The sequence below is a fragment of the Heterocephalus glaber genome, unplaced genomic scaffold (genome assembly GCF_053883595.1).
Source record: "Heterocephalus glaber isolate CG9 unplaced genomic scaffold, H.glaber_assembly_v1.0 deba00000006, whole genome shotgun sequence".
In the NCBI taxonomy this organism is placed as follows: Eukaryota; Metazoa; Chordata; class Mammalia; order Rodentia; family Bathyergidae; genus Heterocephalus; species Heterocephalus glaber.
The window spans coordinates 1015146-1031591 of NW_028258136.1; the positions used below are offsets into that span (position 1 = coordinate 1015146).

The window sequence follows — 16446 nt, forward strand, 5'->3', positions numbered from 1 at the left end:
CCTTACAATAGAATAATATGCTTTCTACTATTCTGTAATAGTGTTCTATAAATGTCCACTAGGTCAAGTTGGTTGGTAGTGTCTGTCAACTCTATCCTTGCCATTTTTCTGTCTACTTATTCTATCAGTAGTTAAGGAAGGGGCATTGAAATTTGTTCATGTAACTGAATTTGTATATATCTCCTTGAAGTTCTACCGGTCTTTGTTTCATCTGTTTTGGAGCTCTGTTTTTAGTTACATAAACACTTAGGATTACTATGTTGCTTTTATCATTATGAAGCAATCTTCTTTATCCCTGATAATTTTCTTTGATCTGAAATATTTTTGTTTAATCCTCCCCCTTTGCTTTTAATTTCTTGTCATGCCCGGCAGATTCATCCTGCTGGGCTTCCTGAGGTTGTGATCCTAGTTGTCTTTTCCTAGGATTTTGTCTAAAATTTTTTGGAGTGCTGGTTTGGTATTCATGAAGTTCATAAGGTGCTCTTTTTCATGAAAGTGTCTTATTGCACCATCAATTTTGAAAGATAGTTTTGCAGGATACGTCAATCTGGGTTGGAGGTTGTTTTCCTTTAGGGCTTCACACATCACTCCAAGCTCTTCTTGCCTTGAGGGTTTGCACTGAGAAGTCTGCTGTGATTCTGATGGGCTTTCCTTTGTATGTGATTTGTTTCTTTTCTCTAACTACTTGTAGAATTTTGTTCTTCTGTTGGGTTTCTGGAATCTTAACAATTATATGCCTATGTGTAGATTTTTTTTGATCAAGGCTAGTTGGAGTCCTATATGCCTCGCTTATCTGTACGTCAAATTCTTTTCCCCTGTTTGGGAAGTTTTCTGCCATCACTTCTGTAAACAGATTTTTATGTCATCTGCACTCTCTCCTGTTTCTTCATTGACTCCAATCAGTCTTATGTTATTTTTCTTTGCATCGTCTAGCAGCTGCTGGATTGATTTCTCATGGTCTCTTAAAATTTTAAAGAATTTTTTCTTTTCCTGGTCACTAATTGCAATCTTATCTTCTATATCTGAAATTCTGTCTTCACATTGGCTCATTCTGCTGGATAGACTTTCAATGGAGTTTCTAATCTCCTGGAAATCTGTTTGCATCTGTTTTATGGATTCAGTTTGTTTCCTATGTTGGCATTCCATCATGTTCCTCAGCTGCTCTACTGTTTTATCTGTATCTTCTGTAGATTTATTAATCATGTCTTACACTATGGGCTTAATCTTTACTGTTATGTGAGAAATTATTTCTGATTTCATTTTTTCCAGATCCTCTTTCGTTGCTAGTTCAGGGAGTCCAGGTGGTTGAGTATCAGAGTGTTCCATCTTGTTTCCCTTTGAGGTTGCTGTTCGTGATCTGGAAGTCTGGTTCTGTGTCTTGTTTACCTGTCTTCTCATTTTGACGCATGGGGGCGGGGCAGGGGGAGTAAGGTGGGTCTGTGTTCCTGGCGCCTGCACGGCTCACCTCCTCTGGGCTTGGAGCCAGTGGTATGCCGACCCGGAAGCTTCCTCTACGCTGGGAGCCGCAGCACACCTACCCGGAAGCCTCCTGCTGGCTGGGAGCCATGGTGCGCCGATCTTCTTTGATCTGAAATCTACATGTCTGTGTGTGTGTATACAGATACACATATATGGTATATACATATATGGAGGTATACATATCTGATATGTATCTATATACATGTCTTGATATGTATGTGTTTATATGTCACTTTTGCCTTCTTTTAACTAGTCTAGCATTGTATCTTTTTTCTATCCTTTTATTTTAAATGTATTTGTTTAAAATATGTATCTTTTAAAAAATACATATCTTGACCATACTATGTAGTTGGATCTTGACTTTGTCAAATCTGACCTCTGCCTTTTAATTAAAGTATTTAGACTATGTATCTTTAATATGATTATTGATAGTGTTATTATATGACTGTATTATCTTGCCATTTTGTTTGTTCCACCTATTTTATTTCCCTTTTCTCTTTTTCCTTATTTTGAATTTTCTGTTTTTACAACTGCATATGATCTCCTTTATTGCCATATTAGCCGTAGCTCTTTGTTTTGTTATTTTATTGGGTGTTCTAGGGTTTATAGCATATATATCCTTAATTTTTTTAGGCTACTTTCAAATTATACTATTTCATGTATAGTATAAGAATCTGTAATAATATATTTGCATTTTTCTCATCCTTCATAGTGTTGTCATGCATTTAAAAAATATAAAATATATTATTACTTCGGTTTAAGCAGTTAATTATTACTTAAAGAGATTCAATGGAGAAAAATTATAAATATATAAAACTACAGCATCATTTTCCTCTGTGGAGAGGATATCTTTGAACATTTCTTGTAATTGTGGATCTACCTGGGATGAATGTTTTTCAGCTTTTGTATGTCCAAAAACAACTTATTTCATCCTTTTTAATTCACTTGTTCATTTATTTATGTGACTTTTTAAAAAATTGTGTCACAAAATAAAATTTACACATAAATTTTATTAAAAGTTACTAACTTTAATATTTATTAAAGGTAAAATAACATCTCAGCCATTTTTAAATATTGGTGAAACTGATCTGTAGATCTTGCACACGTGAAACGTGTGCCTGCTAAACAGCTCTTCTTTTGTTGGACTCCCAGCTCCCAGTAATTCACATTCTACTTTTGTTACCATAAGCTTGACCATCCCAGACCTTCACATAAATGACATCATACATTGTCTTTTTGTGACTGGCTTTTTTCACTTAGTGTAATATCTTTAAGGTTCATGCATGTTGTTCCATTTGACAGTTTTCTCCTTTTTTAAGGCTGATAATAGTCCATTATGTCTGTTATTTTCTTATATCTATTCATCTTTAAATGGACATTTAAGTTGCTTCCATCTCATCTACCATGAATTAATGTGTCTATAAAATAGAAGTACAAATATCTCTTTGAGACCTTCATTTTAATTTTTTAATTCTTTTGTTTATGTACACAAAATTTAAATTGTGGATCATTTTGTAGCTCTATTTTAATTTTTTGTTTTTTTGGTTTTTTTTTTTTTGGTACCTGGGATCGAACTCGGGTCCTTGCGCTTGCACAGCAGGTGGCAAAACCACTGAGCTAAATCCCTGGCCCTCTATTTTAATTTTTAGAGCCACCTCCATATGCTTTTCCATAGTGTTATACCAATTTATAATCCCATCGGGGTTCCAGTTGCTCATATTTTCACAGCTATTAGGTGTCATTTTATTGTGGCATTGGTTTGTATTTTCTTGGTAATTAGTGATGTTGAGTATCTTTTCATATGTATGTTGGCCATTTTGTGTATCATTTTTGGCTAAGTGCCTGCTTAAGTCCTCCACCCATTTTTTAATTGATCACTGTGTGTGTGTGTGTGTGTGTGTGTGTGTGTGTGTGTGTGTCTTACTGGTTTTAGATTTTTTTAACCCTGTGGTTCTTTGCTGTATACAGGAGACTGTTCCTTTCTTGGATTTTCTCTCGGAGCAGTTCTCTCCCTGGTATTGTTTCCCTAATTTTCCTTCTCTCCCTGCCCTCTCTCAGCTCCATCTCCGTAACTCGGGAAGTCTACCAGGCTCCACTTGAATTCCACCCTGCACCATTGCCTGAAAACTTTTAAGGCAGTAATGTCTGCCAGTTACAGGGCTGGCTTTATTTGCTTCCCATCTGTCAGGAACCATTACCTTCTTTTTTTTGGTACCAGGGACTGAACTCAGGACCTTGAGCTTGCAAGGCAGGCGGTGGAACCACTGAGCTAAATCCCTGGCCCAGGAACCATTACCTTCTGTTGGCTTATGCCTAGTGTCTTGAAAACCATTGTCCCTTATATTTTGTCCAATTTGCTTTATTACTTTTTAAGTTTCTTTCATTGTCCAGCGTGGGAGGGCAAATCTGGTCCCTGTTAACTCCATTTTTGTCCAGAAGTAAAAGTCCTGTCTTCTTATATTTTTAACTTGAATGGCTCTCATGCTAAGATTCTTACAGAAAATTTATTTTCATTTTCCTTTGAGAGGCCATGTATTTAGATGACTGTTGGATAAATTCAAATTAGCCAGCAACAACTTATGAAGATACTCTTGGGGTGTTAAACTAATTTCCTGACCAACTTGTTTCTGGGAATTTCTTGATGTGTTTTCATCCAGAAGCTAATTTTGACCAACAACTTTATGAAATTCCTGATCATGTCTGATTTTATTCTCAGAATTAAGAAAAAGAAAGAGCAATGGTATGTTGAAGAGCAGAGGATCATGAGAATGAGATCTCATGGAGCACCATATTCAGAGGAGAAGATGAGTGACAGTTTAGGCCAGTTACAACTTGAAGAAATAAAAGGTGCCAGAGAAAAGCAACAACAGAGAGAAAAAGAATATGTGAGGTAAAGTGAAAAGTTCTGTTTGAAATTCTGCCTCTAGAGGAGACTTAATAGGAAATTGGTATTTCATTTCCCTGAAAACAATTGACTGTCTTCTCACACTTTTCCTCATTTAAGGGTATATAACGTCACAGATATCTTGATTGGTTAATACCTCTCAGAAATAGCACAGTATTTTTCCTAGTGCTATTTCTCAACGTACAGAGGAGGGATCTAGGTCCAGAGATATGAAATAGTTTTAACAGTTAAAGCAAGTTGTTAAATCAGGATTCATGCTTACTGATTTCCTAGTTCACTTTGCCTTATCATTACTGTATTTCATAGATATGTGGAAGCTTTACGTGTCCACGTCCAGGAGAAAATGAAGCTGTATAATATTACTTTACCACCACTGTGCTTTTGTGGTCCTGATTTTTGGGATGCTCATCCTGATACCTGTGCCAACAATTGTATTTTCTATAAAAACCATAAAGGTAAGTTTCTTGAAGGAATAGTTGGAGCCTAATAGCATTTTTTTTTTTTCTGGTTCTAGGGATTGAGCTCAGGACCTTGCATTTGCCAGGCAGGCGTGGTGCCACTGAGCCACACCCCTGGCCTCTAATAGCGATTTTTTAAAAAGGCAATAAAAGGCTGGGGATTTAGCTCAGTGGTTCCAGTGCCTGCCTCACAAGCGGAAGGTCCTGAGTTCGATCCCCAGTACCAAAAAAACCCAACACACAAAAACGCAATAAAAATAGTGATAATGATAATTTAATATTTATTGAGTGCTTACTACATACAAGAGAGTATATAACACCTTTACAAAACAGCTCTGAGATGATGACAATAATTACAGTGAGTTTTATTTCTTTTTGTGATCTACTCTGCTACCTTTTATCTTCATTTATGGTGAAGAAATATTTCCTCCTTATTCCACTCTGAGGTCCTCCTTTAACTGGGCATAGAGCTTGCCTTTTGTAGCTGTATAAGTTAGAGGTCTGTCCTTTAGAATTCTGTGCTGTATACATACTTAATGGTAGGTATCTAATACAGACTTACTACATATATGTCCATATTAGGCTGCCATTTTTGCCAGGAATACTGAGGAAAATGTGGCCCTCTATCAAGAGTCCCAGTCAGATAAAATGAATACCTTCTTATTGTCACTAATGTTTCTGTTTCCTGTCCATCCTTAAGTATATTGGTTTGGATAGTGTAAAGATTATGTAGGACTCAGTTATACACTAAAAATTCTGCCAATACAGTATTTGTATTCCTAGGGTACCTCATCTGTGTAATTAGTTTCTTATCAGGTCTATGTGTTATGTTATATTTTTTAAAATACGTAAATGATCACTACCCTTTTGTAAAATCTCTAGGAATCCCTGTGACAGTACACAATACACAGCATATTTTCTGTCTAGCCCCAAACCACTCTCTACTTGCTATTTCTAGTAAACTTACTATGTCAAGTATCATATATTGCCTTCTTTACTTGTACTAACCCTTCAAGGCCACCTTAGAAGGTACCATTTCTGGAAGTCTTTTCAATCCTCTCCAGACAGTTATTCATTTATTTCAAACTTCATTCTGTGATGACATTTTGTAAATGCTTCTGGTTGGAAAGTATTACACTGCAGTTTGTTTATTTATTTATTGTGTCTGTCCTCTCCATTCTCTTTTCTGTCCTCAAAGAGTTCTTCTTATATTGAAATACTCAATAAACATTTATTCCACGAGTAAAGTTAATGCCTATGGGACTCAGAGTAGAGAAACAGTACTAGTAGGAAGGCAGGTAGGAGAGCTGTTTAGAATTTAACTTTCTTCATCACTGAGCAAACCTTTATTTTGCAGCATATAATCAAGCATTGTATTCAGTCATCAGTTCCTCGGATGTCTCTGAGGGAAATTCAGCTCTTCGAAGTGCCATTCATAATTTTGCTTCTGCACACAGATGGATTTTGAAAAACCTGTAATAAAAACTGAAATCAGCTGAATCAACTGGTAGTATTTCAGTGTTCATTTGAAATCAACCTTGAAAAATTATTTAGGAAAAGCTGTTAACGTATATAAGATGTATTAGCTGGAAAGAAATACTATCAAACATAATCATCTCTGCAGTTAGAATTCTGCCTTGCGACCAAGACTGAAAGTTCACTTCCAAAACTTATCTCTTCTCTATAATGGATCACAGAGAGCCTATTACTTTAAAAATTAATCAGACAAATAAGGTTTCTTGTAGTTTGCTCTGCTCGGATCAGAGGAGCTCGTGAGAAATCTTTGAGATGATCTTATTATCATCTTTCTAAAATTGTGTCTTTGAGTCTTGACACTATTGAAAATATTTAGATGAAGCAGAAAGGAAAATGGTAAAACAGGTTTCTGAGCATCAGTAGCCATCTATATTGCCATTAGCTTTTCTAGTTGTGTATAACAAAGATGAGAAGAATCTGAATTTGATACGTTTTCTTCTCAAAATTTTGTCTCTCCTAGTTTGTTTTTTTTTTAATTTATTGACTCTTTCCCCATTCAGTGACATTGGACTTAAGAGTTTTCTTTTTTAATTGTATTTTTTACTGCAAAAAGTCAAACCCTGTATCATTTGAATATCTTCTGTGTAAAATAATTGTAACATTTCAAAAAAGTGAACCTGAAGTCAAAGTGAATTAAGTCCTGTCTTATTTCCCTATCTTTAAAAGAATTTGGTCAGTGACATGCCTAGAATAAATGAAATAAAAAATGCCATAGTTGGTGTGGATGTTATTTTTTTCACACTATTCCTGATACAAAATGAAAAAAGATTAAAATTATGAATTAAAGTCACATACTGACTGTTTCTTTTTCCTTTCTCTAATGTGCATTGCTGAGGAAACACTTAAGTTATGTCTCAAAAAGTGCTTAAACTAGCCAGTCCATTGAAAATAAGAATCAGAATTACCTGAATGACAAGATTGACTTCTTATTTTACTAATTATTTAATTCAGTCAAGATCTGAGAAGTAATTATATACATGATTCAGCCTTTAAGAGTTGTATTTTTGGGTCGGGATGAGTGGCGGAGGGACCGAGGCCCCTGTGGGCTGTGAGGCCACCCTGGTGGCAGCAGCAGCAAGAAGAGGGACTCACTGGGGACTGCAAGCTCAGCACACCTCACTATCAAGGATCTTGGAGAGATTCAGTCAAGGCTTTTGGATCACAGACCAGTTATTCAAAGTGAAACTCGTTAATTGTAAAAGAATTTGAAATCTGTCATGAGAACAGACAGAGCAACTAGGACAGCAAAACCAAGCAACATCTATAATAAAACCAGATGATAAGGTGTCCCCAAATTAGCAGATGTCCAGGTCACCAAAGATAAAAGGCTTTTGTGGTATCACAGCTGCCCAAGGAAGTGGAGAGACAGAAGGCCTTGAGTGCTAGAGTCCTCAGAATTCCCACCAGGCGAATTTGGAGCACTTGTAAGATGGGGAGAGAGCCTGGAGAGGACTTCACAGGCAGCAGAACCTGGAGAGGACTTCACAGGCTCCAGCTTGGGCATGAGCTCTCAGGCCCACTGGACAGGCTGAGAGGACAAGACCTGCACCTGGAGAAGCAAAAGGAGAGACGACTCTGAATTTCAAAACACTACTTTCACCACATGTTCCCTCTCAAAATACAGGAAAACTAACTCCACTTAAAATTGAGCAGGAGTCAAAGTCCATATAAATTTACTAGAGAGAATAAAGAGCAAATCAGTGTCCCTCAAGGAAGTAAAAAGGTGACTACACGTAAAAAAGAGATGAAAGTGCTCGCTTTGGCAGCATATATACTGTAATATAAAAGAGATTAAAAAGCCATGGCCTAATATTTTTAAATTAGCATAGAGAGCATAAGAAAATTATAGACCCAAAGTAAAGATGTAAGTTAGAATAAGAAAAACTATTGTGTGAAATATAAATAGAAAAAATAAAGGTAAGGTGAAACAATTTAAGAGAAAGAAATTTTAAAAAGTATTCTAGAAGTGAAAACTAAAGAAAACACAAGAGTGAATAAACAAAATAGCCAATTCCTAAGTGAAATTGAAAATAGGCAAGGTTTTAAAGTTGAAAAAGAGGTAAGTACGAAAGAGAGGGATTTAAGAGGAAAGAATGTTTATTGACAGTTAAGTATAGCTAATCCAACATAGTTGTGACAATGTGCCCCCAAAGAAGAAAGCCAAAGCAGTGTATAAGGCAAATACAAAAACTAAAATTTGGACCAGGGATTGAGCTCGGTGCCGCTGCCTGTCTCACAAGCACAAGGTCCTGAGTTCCATCCCTGATACCAGGGGAAAAAACTCTAAAACTTAAGAAAACTTTTCTGAAATAAAAGTATTGAAATTACAAAAAAAAGTTTTATTTTTAACATTCTATTGAGATGTAATTCACATGTTATACACGGTTTACCCTTAAAGTGTACAATTCAGTGATTTTTAGTACATTCACAGGATTGTATAATCATCATTATCATTAAATTTTAGAACATTTTCATCACTAAAAGGAAACTCCCATAACCTACCAATTCCTCTTCTGGATATATAGCTAAAAGAAGTGAAACTAAGATCTGAAACAAGTATTCATATACTCATTTTCATAGTAGCATTATTCACAATACCCAACTGTCCATCAGTGAATGAATGGATAAACAAAATGTGGTATATACTTACAATGGTATTCAGGCTTTAAAAGGAAGGAAATTATGTCACAAGTTGCAGTATTATGTTAAGTAAAATAAGGCAGTCACAAAAGATAAGTACCATGTAATTCCACTCAAATGAGATCCCTAAAATAGTCAAATTCCTAGAGAAAGTCTCTGGTGGTTATTGAAAGCTGGGGTTAGGAAGAAATCAGATATCATTTAATGGGTATAGCATTTTGCTTTTTTATTCATTTATTTATTTTGCTTTTTTGAGTCAGGGTCTCTTTGTAGTTCAAGCTGGCCTTGAACTCACTATGTAGGCCAGGCTGGCCTTGCAGTGATCCTCCTGCCCCTGCCTCCCTAGCCTGGGATCACAGGCGTTCAGCACCATATCTGACAGGTGTAACATTTAAGATTTGCAGAAAACTATAACACTCTGAAAAGAGAGATTGAAGATATCAGAAAATGGGAAGACATCACTTGCTCCTGGGTAGGATCAATATAGTGAAAATGGCCATACTTCTAAAACTGCTATATTGATTCAATGCAATTCCAGTTGAATCCCAGCAGCATACTTCACAGACCTTGAGAAAAAAAATCCAAAAATTCATTTGGAACAAGAAGAGACCCAGAATAGCAAAAGCAATTCTAGGTAACAGAGACATGGCCGGGGGTATCACAATCCCCAACTTGAAACTATACTACAAAGCTACTGGGATAAAAACAGCATGGTACTGGCAAAGAAATAGACCTGAGGACCAGTGGAACAGATTAGAAGATGCAGAAACAACTCCAGACACACTGAGCCACCTCATCCTTGACAAAGGAACCACACACCCTCACTGGAGGAAAGATAGCCTCTTTAATAAATGGTGCTGGAAAAATTGGGTTTCGACTTGTCAAAGATTAAACTAGACCTATATCTCTCACTGTGCACTAAATTAAAATCGAAATGGATTAAAGATCTAAATATTAAAAAAAAAACACTAAACCGGCTGGAACAGAGTTTAGGTAAAACTCTTGAAGACACTGGTATAGGAAAAGATTTTATGAACAAAACCTCAGTTGCCCGTGAACTAACACAAATAATCAACATGTGGGATCTCTTCTTATTAAAAAGCTTCTGCACAGCAAGAGAAACCACCAGCAGTGTGAAGAGACAACCCACAATGTGGGGAAAAATTTTCACCTACTGTTCCTTAGACAAAGGTCTACTATCTGGAATCTATAAAGAACTTTAAAAAATCAGACCTCCCAGATTTAAAGATCCAATCCAAAAATGGGCATCTGAAATGAACAGACATTTCTTAGACAAATAAGTAGAAATAGCAAAGAAATACATGAAAAAATGTTCAACATCACTCATCACTCAAGAGATGCAAATGAAAACAATGCTGAGATTCCACCTCACCTCAGAAAGAATGGCTGCTGTCATAAAATCAACCAAAACCAAATGTTGGTGGGGCTGTGGAGAAAGAGGAACCCTGCTCCACTGCTGGTGGGAGTGTAGATTGGTACAACCGCTGTGGAAATCAGTATGGAGATACCTCAAAGAACTAGGACTGGTGAGAGTGGAGGCGTCACACTGCTGAGGGCCCCCGCGGGCTCGGCCTTCCAGATTGACGGGTGGCGGTGGCCGCTGGGCGTGCGAGGGAACCATTGCTTGTCTGAGTCTCTCTCCTCTAGGCTCCACCAGGTGGTCGGCATGGCCCGTGGTAAGCAAGGAGAACTTGCCCGACAGAAGAATATGAAGAAAACCCAAGAAATTAGCAAGGGAAAAAGAAAAGAGGATAGCTTGACTACTTCTCAAAGAAAGCAGAGGGACTCTGAGATCATGCAACAAAAGCAGAAGGCAACTAATGAGAAGAAGTCTAGGTAAACAGGAGAAAAATAATGACCAGCTCTGGGAAACATGGGTGCTACTGCCAACTGGTACATCATAAGCTCCAAGATCAGGATTCCTTAGAATGAACAAGCATTACATGTGTTATAACTCATCCTCAAAACTGTTTACCTCAAACTTCGTTTTTCGGCCTTAGTGTGATGTTTTAGAACCATTCTTCAAAGAATAAAACATCATGCATGTAAAAAAAAAAAAAAGAACTAGGACTGGAAGTCCCATTTGACCCAGCTATTCCCCTGCTAGATATCTTCCCCAAACAATTAAAAGAATCATACCACAGCAAAATATGTGCACCCATGTTCATAGCACAATTTGTAATAGCTAAAAATGGAAGCAGCCCAGTTGCCCATCAACTGGAGACTGGATAAAGAAAATGTGGTTTTTCTGTAAAATGGAGTACTACCAAGCCATAGAGAATGAGAAATTAGAGACATTTATAGCTAAATGGGTGCACATTGAGGCTGTACTCTTAAGTGAAATAAATAGGACACATATGTGTAAATATGAATAGTTTCTCTGGTGTGAGAAACTGAAAGTGTAAATAAGGACGAAAATGTATAATAGGTAATGTGAAATAGGAAGAAAAGGGGCAAAGGGGAAGGAAGTGGGAGGGCTAGGGGAAAGGATAGAAGGGAATGGGATTAATATGAGAAAATGGAAAAATAGGAACAAAATCTTTGTAAATAGGACTGGAGGGGTTGAAGGGAGGGCTGGGCAAGCGTGAAAAATAAGAACCAAGAGAGACTATGTAAAGGTGCAAATTTCCAGTGATGAATGTCATTATATTGTATACCTAAAATGTACCAATGATTAGAATGAATAATCGATAATGTAAAATAGGAAGAAAAGGTCCAAAGGGGTAGGGGTAGGGGTAGTGGGAGGGGCAGGGGAAAGGAAAGAAGGGAAAGGAAAAATGATGAGAAATGGAAAAAATGGAAATAAAGTCTTTGTAAGTAGGGAAGGGTGGAGGGCGTGAAGGGAGGGCTAGGAATGGGGAAAAAATAAGAACCAAGATGCATTATATAAAGGTACAATTCCCAATGAGAAATGTAATTGTGTTGTATACCTAAAATGTACCAATAAAAGAATTTAACAACAACAACAAAAAAGGATTCCATGTGCAGGCAATATAAAGGAAGGAGGCCTGGCCTCTTGAAATGTTAAAGAAGCACTACAGTGAATGAGTAGACTATTGAGATATGTAAAACAGGATATGTAACAGTGATCATGATAGTAATCTTTATATTATCATCTAACATTTACTATACTTAGCATGTGGCAGGCACTAATGCTAACCACAGTATATATACTATCTCACTGAATTCTCAAATTCTATGAAGCAATATTATTCTCATTTTGCAGATAATGCAACTGAGGTTTGGAGAGTTTATAGTAATTGGCTTAGGGTTGCCTTGTTGATATGTGGTAGAATCAGGAGTCCACAATATTAACCACTGCACAAACTATCCCACATCAGTAAAACTTTTGAAGACAGAGAGCAACTTGTCAACCTCTGGAGACTCTAGTGTGGGGGAGAATAGAAAGGTAAATTTTTTTCTTTTAAATTATTTTATTAGTACATTTTAGGTATTCAATACGTTTATATTTATCATTGGGTGCTTGTACCTGTACATGATGTATCTTGGTTCTTATTTTCTCCCCATTACCTGGGCACACTTCACCCCCTCCACCCTTCCCTATTTACATAGACTTTGTTTTCATTTTTTTTCTTTTCTCATAATTTTTCCTTTCCCTTCCCCTTCCCCTCCCACCACCCCTACACCTTTGGACCTTTTCTTCCTATTTTAAATTATCACTTATTCATTTTAATCATTTTAATCCTTATTTACACTTTCAGTTTCTCACACTAGAGAAACTATTTGGTATTTATACATGTGTATCCTATTTATTTCACTTAAGAGTATGGCCTCAATATGCATCCATTTAGCTATAAATGTCTCTAGTTTCTCGTTCTTTATGGCTGAGTAGTACTCCATATTATTACAAAACCATATATTCTTTATCCAATCTCCAGTTGATGGGCACTTGGGCTGTTTCCAAGCTTTAGCTATTACAAACTGTGCCGCTATAAACATGGGTGCACATATATCGCTGTGGTATGATTCTTTTAATTCTTTGGGGAAGATACCCAGTAGGGGAATAGCTGGGTCAAATGGGATCTCTAGTCCTAGGTCTTTGAGGTATCTCCATACTGACTTCCACAGTGGTTGGACCAGTCTGCACTCCCACCAACAATGGAGAAGGGTTCCTTTCTCCCCACACCCCCACCAGCATTTGTTATTGGTTGATTTCTTGATAGCAGCCATTCTCTGGGGTGAGGTGGAATCTCAGTCTTGTTTTCATCTGCATCCCTCAAATAACCAGTGATGTTGAACATTTTTTCATATATTTACTTGCTGCTTTTACTTCTTTGTCTAAGAAATGTCTGTTCATTTCAGATGCCCACTTTGAATTGGGTCTTTGAATTTGGGGGGTCTGATTATTTTCAGTTCTTCATATATTCTAAATAGTAGTCCTTTGTCTAAGGTACAGCTGCTGAAATTTTTTTCCCACATTGTAGGTTGTCTGTTAGCTCTGTTGGTGGTTTCTCTTGCAGTGCAGAAGCTTTTTAATAAGATGAGATCCCAGTTGTTGATTCTTTATGCTAGTTCCTGTGCTACTGAGGTTTTGTTCATAAAGTCCTTTCCTATGTCAATGTCTTCAAGAGTTCTACCTAACTTATCTTCCAGCAAGTTTAGTGTTTCTGTCTTAATATTTAGATCTTTAATCCACCTCGATCTTAGTTTAGTGCATGGTGATAGGTATGGGTCTAGTTTTAATTTTTGGCAGGTTAAAATCCAGTTTTTCCAACACCATTTATTAAATAGGCTATCTTTCCTTCAGTGAGAGTGGTTGGCCCCTTTGTCAAAGATGAGGTGGCTGAGTATGTCTGGAGTTATGTCTGCATCTTCTAATCTATTCCACTGATCCTCATGTCTGTTTCTTTGCCAGTACCATGATGTTTTGATCACAGTAGCTTTGTAGTATAGTTTCAAGTTGGGGATTGTGATACCATGAGCCATGTCTCTGTTGCCTAGAATTGCTTTTGCTATTCTAGGTCTCTTCTTGTTCCAAATGAATTTTTGGATTGTTTTCTCTAGTTCTGTGAAGAATATTGTTGGAAAGAAATGTAAATTTTTACCATCCTTGAATTTTACAATGTTCTTACCTCCAACTCACCCAAAGACTTCATAGCAGCTTTTACTAAGTTACCATTTTGTCTTTTCTACCCTAATGGTTTCAAGTTTGTTCATCCCTGATTTCCCAAATTTTATAGGCCTGGGAATTCTCCAGCTATACTTCATAAAACCAGGTGAGGAGGAGCCTATCAGATTACTTGGAGTGTAAACTATGGTAGCAAGCCTCTATACAATTTAAGTCATTGGCTTGCTGAAGAAACTAAGTTTTCCTAAAGAAGGACCCAAGTTTTAGATTTCTGCTTCCTCATAGTACAATTTGTTTCTTTCTCTGTTTCCTATAAATGGAATCCTAAAGGCTTTTCTCTTTGCATATTGTCATCATCTGGACCAGAAATGATTTGACTACTGGCTCAAGCCATTTAAGCACAGAATATAACAGTACTTTTCTCAATAAATAAAAGATAAGTTCATTTATTACATATAATGGATACCTTAGAGTATTCGTGCTTAATCTTATCCCAGAACCCAGATAAGAAAGGCTTAAAAGTATATTCAGTTACAATCTTTGTTTTTCACAAACACTTTATTGAGGGTCTTTTATGCTTCATATTGCATCACATCAGGAGGCACACGATGCTTCCTTCTTTTAGCGATGCTAGTGTGGATTAGTGGGTTCAGATGATGACCTCGTCTAATAGGTTCACCCATTAATGATCACTGCAGATGTTTGAATCTGAGAGGGGTGTGTGGGGTATTCCTGAGGCATGACTCAGAAAGATAACTTCTACCAAAAATCTTATCTTGAGGCTAAGAAGGTTTGACTAGTGGTAGAACATCAAATTGTCTTACACAAAAAATTAGTTTGAATACTCCTTGGCATACCCTTCTAATTAGTGTTCACCAATACTGATGAGAGTGGAAATGGACCATTCATTTCCACTTTAAGGGAGCTTTAGAAACTAAGCCAACATATTTAAAAGTTTTTTAATCCATTAGAAATGGCTCAGGATGCTTGGAAGACATTTGCTTTTGTCTTCCTCTAAAATATTTCCAAATCTATCAAATACATTTTGTCTGAGAAGCATAAAAAGTATCCCAGTCGAAATGAGAAAACACATAAATAAGTCTCAAAACCAGACTTCCAGATCACCTACAGTAACCCCAAAGCAAAATGAGATGGAACACTCTGATACTCAACCACCTGGACCCACTGAACTGGCAGCAAAAGGGGATCTGGAAAAAATGAAATCAGAAATAATTTCTCAGATAACAGCAGACATTGTGCTCATAGTGCAAGACATGGTTAATAAATCTAGAGAGGAGCTGAGGAACATGATGGAATCCCAACATAGGAAACAAATGGAATCCATAAAATGGATGCAAATAGATTCCCAGGAGATGGAAAAACTCCATTGAAAGTCTACACAGCAGAATGAGCCGATATGAGGACAGAATTTCAGATATAGAAGATAAGATTGCAATTAGTGACCAGGAAAAGAAAAATTGCTTCAAAATTATAAGGGAACATGAGAAATCAATCCAGCAGCTGCTAGACGATGCAAAGAAGAATAACATATGACTGATTGGAGTCAAGGAAGAAACAGGAGAGAGTGCAGATGACATAAAAAAAACTGTTCACAGAAGTAATGGCAAAAACCTTCCCAAGCAGGGGAAAAGAACTTGACATACAGATAAGTGAGGCATATAGGACTCCAACTAGCCTTGATCAAAAAAAAATCTATACATAGGCATACAACTGTGAAGATTCCAGAAACTCAACAGAAGAACGAAGTTCTCCAAGCAGTCAGAGAAAAGAAACAAATCACATACAAAGGAAAGCCCATCAGAATCACAGCAGACTTCTCAACACAAACCATCAAGGCAAGAAGAGCTTGAAGTGACATATTCCAAGCCCTAAAAGAAAACAGCCTCCAACCCAGATTGATGTACCCTGCAAAACTATCTTTCAAAATGGATGGAGAAATAAGATCCTTTCATGACAAAGAGCACCTTAGGAACTTCATGAATACCAAACCAACACTCCAAAAAATTTTAGACAATGTCCTAGGAACAGACAATGAGGATCACCACCCCAGGAAGCAAAGCAGAATGAACCCATCTGGCATGACAAGAAATTAAATGTAAAGGGGGAGAACCCAACAAAAAGAAAAAGTCATGACACTGATAAGTCAATACGTTTCAGTTATAACCATCAATGTTGATGGTCTCAATTCATCAATCAAAAGAAATACACTGGCAGAATGTGTCAAGAAGCAAACCCCAACAATATGCTGCATACAAGAAACACATTTAATTCAAAAGGAAACTCATAGACTGAAAGTT

General features: G+C 37.0%; 1 protein-coding gene and 2 pseudogenes across 19 annotated transcripts in view; all 3 read left to right on the forward strand.

Moving 5' to 3' along the window:
• Ccdc15 (coiled-coil domain containing 15) overlaps positions 1-16446 on the forward strand; it is a 128737-nt gene that overhangs the window by 100477 nt on the left and 11814 nt on the right. For 18 of the 19 annotated variants that reach the window (XM_087200592.1, XM_087197350.1, XM_087199940.1 and 15 more), the window contains 3 exons: positions 4196-4369; positions 4691-4839; positions 6200-7090. In XM_087200592.1, coding sequence (XP_087056718.1) covers positions 4196-4369; positions 4691-4839; positions 6200-6321 — 445 coding nt within the window. In that variant the 3' untranslated portion in view covers positions 6322-7090. Of the gene's footprint in view, positions 1-4195; positions 4370-4690; positions 4840-6199; positions 7091-16446 lie in introns of those variants that run through there. The other variant, XM_087199356.1, reaches the window with a different exon arrangement.
• On the forward strand, positions 7202-8645 carry LOC110347411 (biogenesis of lysosome-related organelles complex 1 subunit 5 pseudogene; annotated as a pseudogene).
• LOC147830709 (small EDRK-rich factor 1 pseudogene) lies at positions 10706-10894 on the forward strand (annotated as a pseudogene).